The following is a 21,169-nucleotide window of genomic DNA, read 5'->3' on the forward strand; positions in this document are numbered from 1 at the left end:
CTAATTGCAACATTTTTAGTTTTTTTGCATTCAATAAGCGGAGGACTTGCTTTACGAAACTCGATCTTGATACGAGAATTGCATTTCCCTTCCCTTCATGAAAGCACTAGTATTGAAGCATACACGATTATTTGGGCCGGGATCAGGCTAGGCCTTATATACATAAATGCAAACTAAGCTCGAAGGTCAACCTAATTTTTTTGGGGGAGCCCAGCATCAGAGGTAGATCTCAAGCCCAATTCAGCCTTATTAACTTCCATTTTTTTTTTTTAACTTCGTTTTTACGTTAGGCCCCATAAAACTTTAAATAATAAATTTAAAAGAATATCCAATACCTCGTCATTTAAAATTTTAACTAATATAACTAAATATAAATTGTTAAATCCAAGAAATCAAATCTTTTCTTGAAATAGAGAAGATCATGTTTTGCATAGATAGGAAGTCTTAAGACAAGTTCTAGAGAGAGAGAGAGAGAGAGAGAGAGAGAGAGAGAGAGAGAGAGAGAGAGAGAGAGAGAGAGAGAGAGAGTGACATAAGAACAATGTCATTTTAAGTTTTATCCATTTCAAATCCTTTTATTAAAATAATGTCATTAGAATACTCATTTACATCTATTATTTCATACACATTCATAATTAATGCAAGAATATCCACATTTTAACACATAAAAGTTGATGTAAAAAATTTGTAAAATAGTAAATGCGTGAGAATCAATTGTGAAAAAATAAACAATCTTGCACCAGGTATATTAAAACCGTTTGCTAGATTCTCTTATCCTATTTTTGGCTTGAGAGAGATCGAGGGAGAGAAGAGAGGAGGTAAATAGACCCTTAAAACTCAAAGGTGTTAGAATTATATATGATTACATTCACAAATTTTTAGAAGTTTAAACTTTTGGAACAATCAACGTGGTTGAGATGGAAGATGACGCCAATGAGGCCAACGAGTAAAAGGATTATTGTGACGATGCAGTTGAACCTGAGGAAGCAGCAGTCATAGCTGCAGCCACATCAGTTAGCCATGACTGACAAATCAAGAGCTAGCGAAAACTAGTATTGACTATTGAGAATGGCACAACTAGACGCTGTTGCTTGGAGCAATTAATCCGTAGGAAGGAAACTTAATCCCACGCGTGTATAGAGGAAATGACAATCGGGACGTTTTCTTATGACTTCCAAAGTCCAAAGCCATCGACTTTTGGAAGGTTCCGTAGCTAAGCTATTTCAAATTGAAGGGCATGAAGGGGATGAAGGGAGAGGAGACAAAATTAATAGAGGAGAATATGATTGGAAAATTTGGAATACATTAAAACTTAGTAGATTTTAGTCATCTTCAATTCTCCTATTCTCTTGTCTTCCTCCATCCAAACATAAGGTCAATGAAATTGAATTCTCTTTTTATTAATTTAAGAGATGTTATTATTGATTTTGGATAATCAAGGACATATAATTTTCTATGAAGGCATGGCCAAGTGAAAGAATTAATCAAGCTTTTACCTACACTCAGTCAACAATGTTTATTCCCACACTAAGAATCGATTCACTATATTCAATTATGTGATTTATTGATTAGTACAATCATATGACTTAATTGGTGAACTTAAAGTACACCACATAATCAACTGTACTATTACCCATTACTTATTTATATATTCAAAGAAACACATTCCCTTGGACCAGATTAGTCTTAATTTTCAACTAATCAGCATTATTGCACCAAGTAGTCTTGAAACCATTTGCTGGATTCCCAGTGCTCAAAGGAACCTGCAAGGGCAATCGATCTTGGGTGGCTTGTAACGGAGAGTCTTGAACTTACCATACCTCACCCTTATCTTAAAAGAGAGCTTTACATCAATACTATAAACCCCAGAACTTTTCTCAGCGTTGAAACTGGAAACATCACGAGGCTTAAGCCATAGAACCTGTTGCCTCTCGAAAACAGGCCTCAAAATAGTTGTATTCTTGTGCCCTTGGTACGTAAAATGGGGTCAAGCTCACCGTGGCAAACCATTTCTTTTTATAAAATGCAATGGCTTCGACGCGGCGGTAATAGATGCCGACCTTTTTGTTTGAGTTTCTAAGGGTGATATTGAGTGCTAGGTTGTAGTTGAGAGTGTTGTTGTTAGTGTTGAAATCAAATTGTGTGAGTGAGGCATCTGTGACTTTGAACTCAAACCTCCATGGGAAGGAAGATGAGCCAGAAGATAAAGCTACCGAGGACAAAGAATAGGATGCCAAAGTAGAAGATCCAGAAGCAGCACATTGTTCCGCCACACATGCAAGCCATGACTTACAAATGATAAGAGTGAAAATTAAAGCCTTAATGGTACCAAGAGTAGCAATATTGTACCTTGTCAACTAGGTTTAAATAATAAAATGAAAAATCTAGGACTACATAATTTTTCACAATTTTTTGTCACAACTGTGACGTGACAGGGTATGATTGGTAAAGAAAAAATGATAAGTCCATGTGTAAATGATAGTTAACTACTCACAATCTGTCACATTAAAGTTGTAGCAAAAAGATTATAGAATAATTCATAATAAAAACCAATGATGTTGCTTTGGATTATTTCTAGGAAACTTGAACCTATATAGCTAGCAAAACTTGAACCTATATATATAGCTAGCTACTTGTTTTCAAAGCCATTGACAATAGGGACATTTCCTTATTCATTTTTTAAAAAACCATTGGCTTCCTGAAGATTTTGTAGCTACATATAGATTATAGGTCGGAGTAGGACCCATTCCACCAAAGGGGAATCAAGAACCATGAAGGAGCAAGAAACGTATTCACACCAGAGGTTTACTTCTAATGTCTACATACTTGGTATATACGGTATACCATGCCTATAATGTTGACCATATCCTTCGCATTTATAATTTTATTTAACACTACATTGTTACATAATAAATAAAAGTAATAAATATTATCTATTAAGACCATTTTAATACAAGAATATTTTTACATAACATAAAACAATAAAATAAAATAAAAGAGCTCAAATATGTACAAGGCAATTATTATAGGGTGCATTTGTATAAGGCTAAATGCCGTTGAAAAACAGTTTTTTGAGTTTAAAAATGAACGTTTGTAAAAAAAAAAACAAAAAAAAAAAAAACAAAAAGTTACTGTTGCAAAACAAAATTTTAAATTTTAAAAACATTCTTTTAAGCACTCAAAATGCCTAACCGATCGAACGGACCCATAAACACTAGCTAAGAGCAACATTGTCAGCTAATTATAACCAAAAAGAAGATTATTACAAACATGTAAAAACTTTAATAATAAATAATAGTTCTGGATAATGTATTATGTCCTTAGAATATAAATTAATCATCCACTTTAAGAAAATTTTAAAAAAAATTAACAAAGTTATAAAAATAAAAATAAAAAAGTTAATCACTCTTTAACTTTCCTATAAATTTTTTTTTAAAATAGTTATTAACGTGTAACTACATTACTAAAATCCGATAAATAATAACCGGTTTTTACACATTTAACTATTAATTAATTTGTAGTCTCAAAGTCAAAGGTCAGCTGATCCTATGTCATGCACTAAAATGTCGTGCAATAATGATCAAGTTGCTTCACATTATGGGCAAATCGAATCTTTGAGCCATTCCATCAATTGGGAAAGTTGGGATAGAGCCTGCCGCGAGTTCCGCCTACGAGCTTTGCATTTTTATTTTTATTTTTTCCCGAATATTACTTTCTATTAAAAGAACAAAAAGTCTTGGAACAAACTCTCATCTCTCTATTGAGTCCCAAGGCAAAAATTAGTCATTCCTACGTGATCACTACTAAGAAATAAAGGGGGAGATATTGCCCATGCCTTAATGTTGACCATGTCATTTATAATTTATTTAAGAATTGAGAGAATAAAATTTCCAGGCCAATTCAATACAAGAATATTTTTACATAACAGGGAAAGTTAGAAGGCATCGAACATCAAGTGAAACCAATATTCTTTTTCTATGTATCTAAAAGATAAATAAAAATATTATTTTTCTTCCTAAAATTTTAGTTTTCTAACTTTTCATCCCTAAACTCATTTCATCCTTAAACTATATATATAAATAAAATAAAAAAGTTACATTTTTTTTTTTCATCCTTAAACTCTACAATTTGTTTTTCATCCAACTCAACCCATTGTATTGAGAATTTCTTAACCATCATCACATAACATTGATAACAACAATCCAACATAACTCACTGTAATTGTGTTGGATGTAAAACTCGAACATTTTATTTTCAATAAATAATTACAATTCACATAAGGACAACTATTATTTTAGATTAATCATACAATGTAAAATGTACATTGTAGGCAAAAAATGTGGCAAATGTTAGCCATTTTTTTGCTAAGTGGCAAATGTTTTATGTACCTACAATATACACTTTACATGGTACTATTCATGTAAATTAATAATTTTCCATCACATAATATATTTAAATTATATTTCAAAAATTATAATTCATCAAAACTGATTCTCAAAATACCAAAATAATCAAACTAAAAAGACTAAAATAAAATAATAACACAAATTCATATATATGTCAGATTCAGTCAAATGTGTTAAAATTTTTTTATCAAACTCAGACCTAACCCAACTTAAGGCACAAAATAAATTTCAAACCCAACCCAACATATATATGTCAGATTGAGTCAAATGTGTTAAAAAATTTATAAAACCTAACCCAACTCAAGGCAACCCTGCCTTGGGTTGGTGGGTCGTTACAATGCACAGCTGGTTTCATGCTCTCTCTTTTGAAGCCAAGCCTAATAGACAATAATGTTATTTGGTTATGTGAGTTAATTAAAAACTACCAACATCAGGTTTAGGAGTGGGCAGGTGAAAACTACTCGGTTGTTAGTTCTTACTAATCAAGGCCGCATACATGTACCAATGCCCAAGCGAGTCTATGTTTGTAGATTAGTACCAGCTCAAGAGACCCGAGAGACTCGAGATACTCGATCGGGACAGAAAACTCAAACAAGAGCAGGGGTGCACAATGGAATAAGAACACTAAGAGCAACATTATCTCCTAATTATAACGAAAGTAATTACAAACGTGTAGCTTCAGCACTGAATATAACTAGCTTTTACACACTTAGGTATTGATTAATTTTTAGTCACAATGAAAGGTCAGCTGATAAAATGTCATGCACCAAACCGTGCTGCAATAATGATCTAGTTGCTTCACAGTGGGAAAATCGAATTTCTTCTCATCACCCTCATCTCTTTAGCCTTTCCTGCATTGTGATCTGTCCTTTGCTTGTTCCATTCCTCAGTCTGACCTTCCACTTTTCCTCCTTTCACTGCATATAGGTAATTCTTTAAGCAGATGAATATAAAATGTATCGGTGGAGAAGAAAAGACTCATCCTAAAATGCTGCAACTCAAACACAAAATATGAATGCAATTACCATCTCTTTATTCACAATGGGAAACTTAAGTTCCTTCTCAACATCCTCAGTTTCTCCTTAGCCTTTTGAGCCTTGGTATGAACTTTTGTTTTCATTTCCTCAAGGTACTGCCAGAAAGAAGAATTAAAGAAAGAGTATAAGATTAAATTACATTAAAGAAAACCCAAATCCAATTAACTCAAGGGATCTACATAATGATTTTGACAAAAGAGATTAAAATAATATGACTAGAAGAATAGTTTGAAAGAAATTTTCATCACAACCACAACTCCACATGGAATGGCCCTATAATATATATAGGTTCCACTGCATCTGCAAAATATGGCAAATTAGAAGTACATAACCATCAATTAAGTAATCAAACATGCAATTCTTTTGTGACAGAACACAATAGGGCTATCTAACACAGGTGGGTTGAGTTCCGAACCAAATGTGCAGTCCATGCGTTGATGTAAAAACATATGATTAATTATGCATTAATAAGAAACAAAATCCTTGAATAATTACCTGTTGCTTTCTTTTCCTCTCAAGTTCTACCTGTTTAAGTAGAAGAGAAACAAAAGCGAGACTTGTGAGTATATACATGTGACATCTAAATAAATGGTAACCTCTCAACCAATTAATGCTCCAAATGTTTATTACCAAAGCTTGCTTAAGGTGGGTGTTCTCTTCTCTCAATTGGTTCAGCTCTGCTTCTAGTTCTACTGTGTATGCCTGTAAAAGTAAGTACAATTAGATTTTACATAGCTTATGGTATTTTAACCGTATTAGCATGGTGGCACCTTGTGAATATCATTTAGGCTCAATGATCTTCAAGCAATTACAAATAAGTGTTTTTCTTAAATCTGTTGTAGGTTTATATTTTGCAAAAATAATTTGTGTGTGTGTGTGTGTGAAGAGAGAGGAAAAGAAAGAGGGGGGGGGGGGGGGGGGGGGGGGGGGGGGGAATCTACAGCACAAGTTGCATTTTTTTTATTCCTTCACTGCGCTTCCATGCTATTTGATAGGACCAACGAACCTTCTTGCCCAGACGAACCCATCAGACACCTTCGTCTATCTTGTACGTCATGGACGAAGGAACGCAAGCCATTAGATGGAGTATTCAGTACCTCGAACAATTACAAAACCAGTTGTCAGATCGTTAGAAGTCCATCAAAACCTACATTACTGAACCCAGAGGCGTTACAATAATGGCACTAAAGCCACAATAAAAGCCACAACAGCTAGAAGCAATGGAACCATATATAAACATTCCTCAAAACCAAATAAGGTACACATTCTGATATACAAATACGCCGTAGCTCTGATATTCTCAGCTCTTATATTTTCTTAAAGTTTCTGTACGCTGATTTTATCATTGAAGATTGTGGCAGGCACCACACCAGTGACCACCTAAGGAGGGCTCTTTACGATAATTGCAGGCACAGGGACAAGGTTTTATTGACTCATCTGGACGAACCTACTCAACTAACGATTACCACATCATCACTATTCAATTACCTTTTTTGTGTTCTGCATTTAATATCATCATAACTCTCTTCTAATACCATCTCTGCGTCCACTAGCATTCTTTCTGCATCAACTATCATGCTAGGTGAATTGTCCATCAAGTCAGAAAAATATTCCACCATGACAGGTAGCCAAGCTAGTTATATTATTATGGTTAAAAATTACTTAAGTACCTTATTGTATCACGCACAATCAAGCCCTTTTGTTTCTGTCTTCGTTTGTGGAAGCAAATCATTACACCTCTAACCGAAGCTTTTCCACATTAAATCAAACCGAGGTATTGTTTCATTGCTTGGTGCAGTAATTAAATAGCACTTAGCTAAACTGTCACATTGATTGAATTTTTTTATCAAGCATCTTAAAGAATCTAATGTTGCTCCATCAATGCTTGCAAGACCTTAATACTACCAGCCTAACTCACTCAATCATGAAGTCACTAGCAATTGCTCTAGTTGCATTTTCCATCAACATGTGTACAAGGGAACCACTAGGATCTGAACACTCTACTTTCATGTTAAAACTCACAATATTAGACAACTCCTAGATAGTTTGAAGCCCTTCACACAAAGGTAGACCTCCTATGCATCTGTCCCAAATATGGAATAAGATCATCTTCATTTCAAGTGAAGAAAGGTTAATTTTTATTTCTTATATATAAGAGTACAATTTTAAATGACATATTATAAACATAGGTTTAGATTTGTAAATATTAAACAAAACCATGAATTGAATCATTTGAAACAGAAATGTTCCTTTCCCCCAAAACATGCTATGCTTCTAATTATTGACCAGGAAAAACCAGACCCACAGAGACAATAAAGAGAGGTAATTGACATGCCCTACCAGCTAGTATTTTTCATAAATGGTAAATATTCTCTCAAAATCTTTTTTTAACACAATCGTACTCACAATGTCCACAATTGCATTCAATGATCAATGTACACAATTGCATTCAATGATCAATGTACACATATTAAAACGTAAAAAAGTAATGTCCACATTTAAAACCAAACATAAACATACTATGCTTTCTAATTATTAACGAGGAAAAACCTAGACCCACAGAGACAATAAAGAGAGGGAATTGACCTGCTACCCAGCTAGTATTTTTTCAAAAATGGTAAATTCTCTCTCCCCTTTATTACACTTGTATACACAATATTCACAGTTATATACGCTAATGTACACATTAAAATGTAAAAAGGTAATATCTACCTTTAAAAATAGTAGAAAGTGAATGTGTATGGAAAATGTGAAATAAGTTATTTTAGAGAATCATCGCACATCCATGTCTTTAAAACGTCAACATTTACTCTTCTTTAAGTTCCATGGTGAGTAATTAATCAAAATACAAATGGCTATAAACAAACAGATGTTCCAGGTTCAGTAGTGCTATATTCATTGATGAATAAGGTCTAAATCCCTCCAGTTAAATGAGATTCACTTAACACTCCCACAAGGATTTATTGTTTGAAAACCAAATCCTTAAAAAATTAGCATGGCTATCAAATTCTATCTATTTGTGAGAGAGAATGTATTGTTACCTGTTTCCTGGCTCTAGACCTTGCTGCAGACTCTCTATTCTTGATCATCCTTCTCTGTCTCCTCTCCACCACCTTTTCCACCGGGCCATCTATGATCCGCTTCCTTCCCCTCATCCCACCCATCTCCAACCCAAATTGACTTGTGTTATCAACCTGAGTAGTGCACCTCCCATCAGAAGAAACTGGACTCACCGGTCCCATTGCCGGTGCCGCCCCATATGGACCACCACCACCATTCACTACCCTCCCACCAAAACAAACAGTTGGCGGTGGCGGTGGTGGGTACCCACCACCACTCCTCTTGCCATTTCCAGCATACCCTGATGACTCTCCAATACCCCCACCACCACCACCACCACCTTGTGACATTGCTTGGTATGTACTAACACTAACACTAGAACCAACGCCGCCGCCGCCGCCACCACTAACAACACTACCTCCAGCTCCACCACCAGCACCACCACCAAGTCCTAATAAAGGCCTATTGACAAAACTGTGACCAACTGTTGGGTTGTTATTCTGGTACACCCCGTACTGCTGTTGTGGCTGAGGTTGTAGTTGCACTATCGCTGGTAATGTGCACGATTCCCTTACTACCCCTGCCTTTATCAAAAAATCCTCCAAGGTCATTTCGCCAAAAGTCGGCTGGCGAGGGGCAGACTCGGGATTTTGAACATTATCACCATCATTGCTATTACCACTGATGTTACTGCTACTATTCTGATGTTGTCCTTCCTGCCCTTTGTTGCGTATTTCAGACCAAACCTCGTCCACTGTTTTCCTACACAACGGTGCTGGAAGCGTAAGCGAACCTTGTCTTGGCAGGCTTGGCTGCTTTGCTATCATTCCCTTCTGATCACTATGCTCTTTGCTTGGAGCCAAGAAGGGATTGCTGCTCATGTTGTTGTTGTTGTTGTTGGCGAAACTGGTGGTGGTGGTGACGGTGGTGGTGGTGGTGGTGGTGGTGACGACTTGGTTCTCTTCGGCGGTCCAGATACTATTGAGAAACTCGTCCATATTCATGGACCCAAAGTTCTTGCCGCTCTCACAGAGAGTGTGTTGGAACTCATCAAGGGTGAGAGAGTAAATGGAGGATTGTCTTCCAAGCGAAGAGAAAGGGTTATTTTTGTTGTTGTCGTTGTTCGGCTGTTGATCGTGTTGCAATGGCGAATCTACTTCGCCATGGGAGATCATATCGGACTCAGTGACTACCATGTTTGCCATGAAGAAGATGAAAATTGATGAAGATCGAAAATAAAGTACCTGCTTTAATCGGACAGTAGTACATCGATAAGAATTAGCTTGAAACTTTTTAAGGAAGGTGTTAAGATTCAGAGTTTATGCACTAGTCAGTGTTGCAAAGAAAGAGACACTATTTTTGCAAAGTTCGAGATTTGAGTGACGTAACCTTAGCTGGTTTGAAACTCTTGGAGTTTGGAGCTCCAATTGCAGAAGAGATAAGTGCTGCTGCTTACAGATGGGGTCTAAAAGGTAATGAATGCCATCTCAAAAATACTGAGAGACTGAATGGTAATAACTGAAGAGGGATATAATGGGAAAGCCGCATTGCTTGTATATTGCTCAAAAAAAATTTACAATATTTTTTTATATTATTTAAGTTTATAATTTTTTTTCTCATTATATTTCAAATATATCATTAACATCATTTTTTATTTATTATTAACAATTTGACACATTAACTAAGTGTAAAAAAATTTTAATGTATTTATAGATTTTTTCTAAAATTATGTAACTATTTTGATCAACCCAACAAAAAAATTATTATTTTTAAGAACAATTAAATTTTATTATGTAATTAGTTGATCCGAACAATTACATGAAGAAAATTAATTAAAAAATAAATATCTTTAGATCGGACTAAATGTAAGAAGAATATAAAAGTTGAAAAATAGAAAATGATTCAATTTTCCTCTTACGTGATTTTAATAATAAATTATACCTTTACATACTTTATTACATAAAGATAAAAATATTGAAAACTAGAGAAAAATGCCTTCACATCACCTAAAATGGAATGCAGTGGTCATTACACCCATAAACTTTTATTTTAGCTATTTTACTCATCAAACTTTACAAGTGTGCCAAATTAGTAGAATAATTAGTCTATTGTTAAGAGCATTCGTATTCGCATCCGCATCTTCCATCATATTCTATTTTACCATCTCAAAAATTACTTTATCAATTATATCATACTATTTTACAACACAACTAACATCTAAACTTTTATTTTCCTATTCTATTCATTAAAATAATATATATTACCCACTAAAATAATATAATATATTCCAATATAATTCTCTCTCTTTCTTCTCCCCCATCTCTCCCCCACTTCATCAATTAAAATATATTATAATTTTTACTAAAGTGCTACAATGCCATCCTACATTTAAGATGGCACTGTAGCACAATTGCAAAAAAATTTACAATTATAAGATTTTATAAGTCCGACTGTTGGGCTCTTTTTGTGCTTTTATGCTAAAATTTCCTTACATATACCATTTACAATTGCCAATAGGAATGCTCTTACAATTTCCATTTACATATACGATTTACAATCTCCTCACAACTACAACAACCCCAGATTTATTTAACTAAAATGATTTTGGTAATTTATATGCTCATGTATATTCCACGTGAGTAACCCATTTTATTAACGGTTAGACTAATTGAAGTACTAAGTTAAGGATGTAATGGTCACGGCATTAAAGACCTTTTCCCGAAAAAATTTTAACTAAAATGGACAAAATTGTAATTAAATATAAAAACAATTTCCGCTCACTTCTTCTCCCTGTTTGGGAGGATGGTTTTTGGTAGGCCCAGATGGAAATATACACCCACTCTATTTTCTATCCTCTCTCTCTCTCTCTCTCTCTCTCTCTCTCTTTCTTTCATCACGCTAAAGAAGGAAAATTTTTCATTTTTTCCATCCTTCCCAACTAAAATGGATAAAATTGTAAATTAAATATAAGAAACATGTTCTGCCCACTTTTTCTCCAGATTTGGGAGGATGGTTTTCGGATCCTGAATAAATTTACCCACCCTATTTCCCACCACACCAAAAAAAAAAAAAGATAAAATCTTATTTTTCCCTTCTCTATTTTTCTTTTTCCAACTTTCTCCTTTTCCACCCAATTAAATGGAAAATTTATGAGGATTAAAATAAAACATTTCAAATGATGAAGCCAATTTTGAAACATAGGACAAAGATTGAAGATGAAATGCAACTAGACTCTAGACTCTAGAGTACATGCCAGACTTCTCAAAAAAACTGTATGGAAATTAAACCTCCATTTATTATAGACAGCTCCATTCGACAATGACTGAATAATTTTTGACAATTGCAATGCTCTCTCACTTTGACACATCATGCATATTATGGTGGATTATATTGCTATATGATAAAACAAGAATTTGGTATGGGGTATAAGAGGTCGAACCCTTATGGCCTGTTTGGAAATTAAAAAAAGGAGGAGGAGTAGAGTAAAGGGAGGGAAAGTAATTCAATTAACTTGTTTGGAAGTTTTTTAAAGAAGGAGAGGGAGGAGTTTGGAGAGGTTTCAACCATCTCTAACCTCTCATTTTTAATTCATCCAAATTAGAGAGATTTGGAGGGAGAGTAGAGTAATAAATTATTGACTAGATAAATTTCCCAATTTACTCTTTCTAAATTAATAATAGACCAATGTTGCAAGTCCATTTTCAAATAGGGGTAAATTTGTCTATTTTAATCATTTCCTCTCTTCTCCATCTTAATTTTTAAAGATCCAAACAAGGGGAATGACTAATTACTCCCTTCCCCCCTACTAATTTTAAAAACATCCAAACAAGGTGGAGAGGAACCATTCCCCTCTACTTTCCTCTCTCTCTAAACTTCCAAACAGGTCATTAATTTAATTACAAATAAACCCAACAAGCAACAACTTTACCAAAAACAAATTCAAAAATTTGAGACCATATATACCATGCATACATATAAATTAAAAATAAACACCATCTGAAGAGATAATTTATTAAATATAAAAGGCCAAGAAAAAGTCAAAACAAATTTAAGATATGGCCAATGAATTTCATGTGAATGTGCTAATCAATTTATGTTAAACGAAGGCCTACTTTCTTCTGTTTTTATGCAAAGGAGTAGGACCAGGTGAAGTGGTTCAGTTCTTATGAATATAAGTAAGACAATGCCACAATTTTGAAAAGTGTCTTCTATGTACAGGGTAGGTGTAGATTTTTAATGCCGCCATGCAAGGTGAGTTGGTACATGATCCAACAAAGCTGAATGACACGTTTCGAGCATGCAATGACATAGAAACCTAATCAGCCCAGCAACACATATATGGTATTTATATGAATGACTGATTCGAATTGGTCCACCTGACTCCACCTAGAAGATTAAAAAGACCAGCTAGCAAGCGTTTCATTGGACACATTTTAGGAAATTGCTTCATCTTTTTTGCAATGGTGAGTTGTTTTTAACTTTTATACTTTTAGTAACTTCCATTTTTTTTTTTCTTCCCTCTTTCTCTTTCATGAAACGTTTTACTGAGTGTTGCTGAATATTTTCAGGAAGAAACAAAATATTAGAATAGATTCACAGAGAGGTTAAGAAAACGTTTTTGTTACACATGAATTAATCATCATGCCAAACCAAAAACATAATCATTTATTAAAAATGTAATCTTCTTACCTACCAATTTTTTTCTATAATTTTATTGGGGGTAATATTATAGTTGAAGATCCTTTAGAGTTAAAGAGCTTTTAGGTATTTTAAAATTTTATCCATTCATTTTGAAAGGAATAGGTAATATTTTGCCACATCATTAATAAAAATAATTTATATAAAATAAATAGATTGTATTTTGTCACATCATCAATAATTTATATAAATAGTCGATCTCTTTATTCTAAATTATTGAACTTTTATTCTATTTTAAGACATCTCAAAATGTATTTCTTTTTTAAAAAGTCAATAAATTAAAAAATTTTAAAAAAAATCTAGAACAAAGGTAATACCAAAATAATGATAGTAATCCTAATAATAGTCATTTCTCTTCAAAATAAAATAAATTTATAGGATTTTAATAATTTTACTTTAGAGCTGTCTAAAAATAGTCATCATAATAATACTCTTTAGAAACTTTTCATCCATATTTCCACTAGCTGGGGTGGGTGGGGGGGTGTGTGTGTGTGTATAAAATTGAAGTGCAAATATCATCTCTTTTATAGGCTGGAAACCATTAAAAATATAAAGTAAGAAAAGAAATATTGGACAGAAAACCATTAACCCTATCTGACCTTTGGGTACCCCAATAAATCCTACTTATATATCTAAGCTACACATCTCCACACGCATCGCCGGTCTTCTTTGACATGGTTCCATTCTATTGGAAGCTAGTTTTCTTTCTTTCTTTTTAGATAGTATTGGAAGCTAGTTGAAAACTAAATTAAGTGGGAATTTCCAACTTGTAATATGCCGCAACTTATTACCAGCCATCAAAATTACAAGACACGTGTTCGGAAATCTTTTTTTGAGAAGAAACGTGTTGGGAATTTTGGTACAACTGGATGTATGGAACACCCTGTTCCATACTTCATACTTCGTACTCGATCATACTCATACTGTTGAAAACGATGAGAATTACTTAGTAGAAAATAAAACGAATAGGATTTTTTTTTTCAGAAGAATAGACAAAAGGTTCAGAATGTGAGAGGTCCATTTCACGGACAGAATGACTAGAATCCTTCTCTCTTTGTGTATTGAAATTTCATTTCCGAAATAGGAAGTTAAGAATGGGTTGGAAAGCAAAAGAAAAAAACAAGAGTCTTTCCTATTTTAGTAATTATCATGACAAATCAATAAATACATAGCCAAAAAAAAACCAGATTTTTTACACGAAAAGTAGCATCTCGCAGGCCCTACGTACCTAGAATTTTTCAAAATTCCTCACTAACACGCACTAACATTAATTAAATAATAATAATAATGAAAAATTCTATATCTTCCATTCAAAAAATAATAATAATAACAATGAAAAACTGTTGCATGAAACTAAACCATAAAACAAACAATCTCCTTCTTCCTCAGATCTTTCATATCATATCCAACACATAATAAGATCAACAATATCAACCCCAACAAATAACACAATAATTTACCACAATGATGGAAGAGAGACATAAAACATGTATTCATAGTTACATACCCGATTGAGTTCAAGAAGCTTTTGCTCAGCTCAAAAGCAGAGTTGCACCCTCCTCTTTGAACAGATCGATCTAGGAGCTCACAAAACCGCAACAAAGGAACATTTCTTTTTCTCTTAGCTTATTACATAGTACCCCAAGTACCAAATTTGAGGGAGTAATATATAAAGTTTGTAAAGATTAAAAATACGAGTAGAGTAGAGGGTCAAAGAGGGAGGGTTTTTGTTAGTGTAATTTTGAGTGTACTTTTGATTTTTCTAAACTCTATTATTTCTTCTCTCTGACCACCTCTCTATCTTCCCGGCGAAATAGTGGTGTGTGTGGGGGTCCACAATAGCGTTTTAAGCCAATCACATCGATCCACAGTGCTGCTCAGTAGTAGAAATTCAAAGCAAGGTCCCAAGCTCTGTCCTGTCGCCAAGTGTTGGCCATGTGGCTTCATTACCCTTATTATGGTGCCGCCTCTATTCCGAGCCTAACACGTTTTGCTCCTATTTTTGCTGGTGCCAACTCTTGCATGTAAAACACTCATACCTCCCAAACTGTCCACTTTTCAAATCTGACCATTTAAAATTTAAACAAATTAAACGAACCATAGCAAGATGTAACTTAATGGTAAGAGTCCTCGTATCACTTTATTTGATGAGCAATTCAAGTGAATAGTCATATCAAAGCCCCAATGGTACATATAATATTATTCATTTTTTACGTGTGATATAGGGTCGATGAGTTCACACTGTAAATCCCTTTTTTTTATTCAGCAAAAAAATAAAACTATGATAAAAATGTCAATAATCAATATGCCTATTTTATTTTTATTATGTCACATTTTATAATTTTGTTGTTCCTATTTTTCTATTTAAGATAACTTTTTTTGTGAATTAATGGCAATATTTTATCAGATGTTATGTTAATGAAAATGATACATTGACAATATTGTAATTCTCAAAAATATATATGATAAATTTGTATAATTAAGAAGTCAATTTAGAATTGATCAAACTTTGAGAGGGTAAATAACATTTTATCCATTTTTTATTTAAGTGAGTTTAGATTGTTAGTCAATATTTAAGATTTCTTTTTATTATTGAAGAACGTGAGATTTTAAATGAGAGGGAGAATGGAAGAGATAATAATCAAACTCAGAATCTTCTGTTTTGATACCATGTTAAATTATCGATTATTTCAAAAGTTTAAGCTATTAAAATATGATAAATTTAATTAAATAACCATACAATTCTAACAAATATAATTATACTTTTGCTCAATTTCAATAAATAAATAAGTCAATTCAAATGCACAAAAACCCTTTAATTCAGAATCGATTTTATGGAACATAATGAGCAAGTGATTAGTAATAATTTATTAATGCTTTTTACTCTCTAAAATAGGGAATTTAAAATTTTGACAATAAGCAGGTGATCATCATGAAGTTTTGGTGGTTTTAATTAGGTAAAGATCTCCCACGTGTCACGTGTGATGGTGGTGGATAGCTCATGCCTAAGGTGTGAGTATCATAGGCAAGCTGGTCCTACAAATTAGGGGCATCTCCTTCACGAATTTAGCCTTGGCCCTTGGGTTTGTGGACAATTCTGGTGGATTTTATTGAATAGTAATAGTACCCGTAGTTTTGTGGTATGGTGGGGCCGCTGTTTTTGGGAGAGTAGGGTTGTATTTTTTTTTTTTCGCCCAATTGATTCTATTTCAAGCTGTTGTGGTACCCAAACTGGACGCCATAATTAAAATCATTTTTAGTCTGGATTGTAGTTTTACATTATGAGAAGTATGTAAGCTCATGCATATGCACAAATACATTTAAAAATAACTATAATTACATATATAATCTAATTGGATCTAAGTTCTTTGGTTTTTACACCCAATAATTCACTTGCTACAAAAATTAAAAAATTAGATGGGACATATGGCGCAAAATTGAACTTCAACTTAAAATCTAATTGAATTTAGACTTTTTGATTTTTGCACCTAATAATTCACTTGACACACAATTTAAAAATTAGATCAGACACGTGGCGTAAAATTAGACTCCAATTTACAATTTAATTAGATTTTCTCTTAGTTTTGCCTATTAATATATAAATATATATGAGATACCTTATCATTTCATTGTGGCAATAAAACATTGTCATTCAGTTACAAGTTTCTTTCTTTGGTTTGGCAATAATGTTTTCTTAAAAATGAGTTATTTTTCAAAAAGAAAAAAATTATAAAGCTATCTCATTTCCTTATGTTTAATAGTTGTAGGGCTCTTGGGCCCAGAAGTTCATTATCTACCTGTATATTGGGCCTGTGGCCCAAAACAAGGACAAGAATCTGTCCAAGGAGATTGGGTCTTCATCAGAAGAGATTGTGTTGATGAATAAAGAGGTTAATTTTTGTCATAATGGCTTATGAGAGTGGGCCGAGGATGAATGTGTCCTCAGCTAGACAAGGCCGAGGTCCTAAGAGATGGTCTGTCAACAAGGGTAACGATCCCGAAAATTCAGTTGAAGCGGATAAGTATTGCAGAGACATCAGATGGGGAAGAGTCCTAAAATATCTAAGGAGAAAGTTGTTGTCATCGCATTAAATGCTCTGCAACTAACTTTCTAACTGCATTAATGTGGAAAAGACCCCCTGAACAGGGCTATATTGGCCACCCCAACGCAAAAAAGAGCCTGAGTGGGTATCCGATGGGACAGGCACTCAAGTAGAGGTTTGAATGGTCAACAGGTGGAAGGCCAAAATCGTTTAAAGGGAACTATATAATAGAATGAACCCACCATAAATCGAGATCGGAAAAATGAGGAAAGAAACACTATAGCAATCTAAAATCAGACTTGTAACATTACCTAAGAACTTTAAATAAGAACTAGTGTCCTCGGACTTCGCCGATGACGTTTTTTCTTCAGTTTACACTTGTGTATTTTCATTCTTTTGTCATCAAACCTACCTAACTTGTTGTTTGGATAACTAAAACCCAGTTTTCTAACCCATTATCTACAAATTCATTATTTTGGGTTTTTTAGGCCTAAGTCCATTCATTCCTTGGGCTAAGATATCAAATCTAGTCCTTACAATAGTAATTTTAAATAAGTTGAAAAATAATCTTCTAACTTCTTTTATTTAGCTTACTGTGAAATAAAGTTTTTTTTAAAAAAAAAATTAGTGAAAAAAATATTTAAAAATGAGTCTGAATTTGGTAAGAACGGGATATATAACTCATGTTTTATATCATCCAATAAGAGATTGTCACATCATCATTTTACTTAAAATTCAATACATTCTACTATACCTAATAGCATCTCAATAAACTCCCAATTTGATTGGATTTATATATGGGTATTAGAATTGATTGAATGTGATTATACTTATTCTTCAATATGTGATAAGATGATCTGGCATGTTAAGATTGAAAAAGTAAAACATGGATTTTACACCACATTTTTACCGAATTTAATATCTTTTAAAAATAAGCCATACTTTTTCCGTTAATCAAAAATAATTTTTCTTTATATAACTCATTTTATTTGATACTATCAAATACTAAAAAATACGAAAAGTTACCTTTATACAATTTTTTTGATCGAAAAAATTTGTTTTGTATATGCATCCTCTTTCTTATATTTCCGGGTTATTGGTTGAGTTTGGGGTGTTTTTTAATCCTAAACTTTTACTTTGTACTTTTTAATTCTACTTAATTTAGGTTCCCTTTGAAAAAAAAAAAATCTAACCAGTTATACTTAGATGAATTGTGACGTTATGTGATAGAGCACTTGGCGCAACTTTTAAAGATTCCAACGGTACGCCACTATTGGAAGCCGTGTGTACTGATCTCGAATGCTTAGGTACGCCACCATTGGAAGCCTATGCAGTGCGTACTAATCTCGAATTCTTAGAGTTTATTTAGAAATTGTTTATTTTATTGAAAATTTATTGTAAAAAAATGATTTTTTTTTTTAAAAAAAAACTCTGCATTTTACTAAAATTGGCTGGTCCGTATAGCCAAAAAAAAAAAAAAAAAAGGCAAATCGCACAAATTAACTTGGCAAACGCACGCTTAGGCCCCTTAAAGAAACAACACAGTCCATACATGCCAATGCCATCATGCAAAAATTTCTTTCTTTCTTTTCTTTTCCCCCTCTTCTTTTCCCTTTTTTTTTTTTTCTATAAATTTAATAATAGAGAGATGAGGGATTTAAATTCAAATTGTCTTCATTGAAAATATTAAGAAGTATTAATCAATTAAACTATAAAGTTCTTAACACCATGAAGATATCATTGATTAGTCTTATATCTTTAATTATATATAATTATATACTATCTCTATATTTGTTATAAAATCTATTTGTAAGGTAAATCAATTTTGTTAGACTACAATACTCTTTACACAAAATTTTGTGGTCACTTCTAAATCCGCTCCTTGATTATTAATACTTGTAATTTACACACTCAAGTATATCATAATGATCCCTCTCAAAAAAAAAAAAAAAAAACAAAAAACAAAACAAAACAAACGTATATTATGATGTAGCTTACGTTACCATTTCATCAATATTTATCCTATTTTCAACATTAACCATTAATTAGCTTAATTATTACAATTGCAATTTATAAAAATTCAACTTTTATTATTTAATATATTATATTAAAGGTAAATTGCACTACGATCCCTTGAACTTTTAAAGTGTTGCAATAAGATGCTGTTAACTTTTTTTTTTTTTTCCATCAATTTAATATATCAACTTTGACAATGTTCCTAATAGACCTATTATATGTCAAAATTCCATCAATTTGCTAATGAAAAAGTGTGTGGTGATATATTAAGGTGCAATTTTTGAATTGTGACTTAGTTGGCCCATTCAAAAGATGTCACGTTAATAAAAAAAATCTAACTCAAGTTTTAGTTCACTCATAGCTAATGGAACAAGAAAAATCTCTCAACCTCAGTTGGCCCCTCACTTTCTCTCAATTTTTTCTTTGTTTTCTTGGCAACCATAAGATGCATTTGTTTGGTTGGCGAGAAAACAATGGAAAAACTAAGGAAAAGTGAGGAGAGAGAGACCTCAATGGAGGCTAAGAGATTTTTCTGGTTTCAATAGCAATGGGTGAGATAGAAGTTGAGTTGGGATTTTGTTAGAAACGTGGTGTGTTTTAATTAATAAGTTAAGTCACATTACTAAAGTTGCACACTTAATACTTTGTCACAATCACTTTTTCAAATTGACAAAACTTTAACATAAGTGTTCTATTTGGTACAATGTCAAAGTTGATGTGCCATATTGAAGAAAAATAAAGTTAAGTGGGTTTTAGTGCAATAACATAGAAGTTAGGAGGTCTTAGTGCATTTTACCCTTATATTAAATTTAAATAGATCCTGATTGTGATTTCAATACCTCTCCTATATCTTCTAATCCTTCCCCTACTTTCAACTAAAGGGGAGATATGGTGAGATATGATTTGTGTGAATCTGTGAATATGAAGCTAGCTATGTATTCAGGATTAAAGATAATACAAATTTTTGTCTATGAGGTGAAACTGTAAGTAAATGGCCATTTCCAAATTAATCTTCTCACAAATTATGTTTTACGCCCAAACCACGCTTTTTGCGTACTGTAACTATCATGGGCCTCGTTTTGGGGGCTCATTATTAAATAGACTTGTGGGCTAAAAGTACTATTTGACAATGAGTACGGTGAAGTGTGAAATTTGGTTCAAGACTGGCCCAAGTGAAACTAGAAGTAGTTCAAGCATGGTCATGTCTAAAAGTGTAGGAATGAGAATCTAGGCACATAGCTCAAATGATCAATTGATGACCACCAAGTAGATGATAGTCACACAAAGGCAGCTTTTTGTTCTGGCTTATAACTTTGCATCAAGTGAGAAAAGGATTCAGGCTCAGACTGAATTTTATTGCTTAAAGTTTAAGCATGCATACCCGTATAGTATAGGAAACATGCTACATAAAACAGAATTTTAGTTCCTTTTTTCTCTTTTCTGATTCTGACTATTCCAGAGACACCATCTGATAATTCTGATCTGAAAAATCATCACCTTGCCAAAAGGTGGAACTAATCATGATTTAGGGGCCTCATCCCTTCACTTCCAAGCAAAGATTAAGACCAAATTTACCATGTTATCCATCTCCTATTCGATTATAAACTTGGTTTTCATGAAATTGTTTTACCAGAATGTAAATTAATACCAAATAACCTTTGTTCACGTGGTAGACATCAAGAACCTATAATCAACTTAATCATGGTTTGTTGACGACATGTATACCATGGTGTCAAATTCCCACTATTTGATTTATTGCTTGAAATAATTATCAATAATGTATCCTTTTGTATTGGCAGATGGGATTATAAGTAGTAGGACCCGAATTAGATAATTGTGCTGTATGAAACTATTGCCTCTCGCACAATATGAGCCTGGAATCCTCAAAAGCAAAAAATTGCTAAATCTT

The 21,169-nt window shown here is 33.2% G+C and overlaps 1 protein-coding gene and 1 pseudogene across 3 annotated transcripts; both read right to left on the reverse strand.

Moving 5' to 3' along the window:
* Positions 1-1,697: 1,697 nt before the first annotated feature.
* Positions 1,698-2,286, reverse strand: LOC115952031 (annotated as a pseudogene).
* A 2,734-nt stretch (positions 2,287-5,020) lies between these two features.
* LOC115952385 (protein ABSCISIC ACID-INSENSITIVE 5) lies at positions 5,021-15,356 on the reverse strand. Of its 3 annotated transcripts, XM_031069549.1 has the most exons (7): positions 14,709-15,356; positions 8,956-9,747; positions 8,485-8,925; positions 6,074-6,145; positions 5,939-5,968; positions 5,432-5,538; positions 5,021-5,323 (listed from the first exon to the last, which is right to left on the reverse strand). In XM_031069549.1, the coding sequence occupies exons 2-6, from the start codon at positions 9,706-9,708 to the stop codon at positions 5,443-5,445; spliced, it is 1,392 nt and encodes a 463-aa protein (XP_030925409.1). In that variant the 5' UTR covers positions 9,709-9,747; positions 14,709-15,356; the 3' UTR covers positions 5,021-5,323; positions 5,432-5,442. The 3 variants fall into 3 exon arrangements, with proteins under 3 accessions (XP_030925409.1, XP_030925407.1, XP_030925408.1); XM_031069547.1 differs by having other exon boundaries at positions 8,485-9,747; XM_031069548.1 differs by lacking the exon at positions 14,709-15,356 and having other exon boundaries at positions 8,485-9,968.
* Positions 15,357-21,169: the final 5,813 nt, after the last annotated feature.

The sequence above is a fragment of the Quercus lobata genome, chromosome 7, assembly GCF_001633185.2.
Source record: "Quercus lobata isolate SW786 chromosome 7, ValleyOak3.0 Primary Assembly, whole genome shotgun sequence".
In the NCBI taxonomy this organism is placed as follows: Eukaryota; Viridiplantae; Streptophyta; class Magnoliopsida; order Fagales; family Fagaceae; genus Quercus; species Quercus lobata.

Excerpts from the sequence above, each read along its gene's own strand:
- LOC115952385 (XM_031069547.1), bottom strand. The coding sequence starts at position 9,708 with ATGGCAAACATGGTAGTCACTGAGTCCGATATGATCTCCCATGGCGAA. Across the intron at positions 6,146-8,484 it reads GGTCTAGAGCCAGGAAACAG|GCATACACAGTAGAACTAGA; the intron begins GTAACAATACAT and ends TTACTTTTACAG. Across the intron at positions 5,969-6,073 it reads CCCACCTTAAGCAAGCTTTG|GTAGAACTTGAGAGGAAAAG; the intron begins GTAATAAACATT and ends CTACTTAAACAG.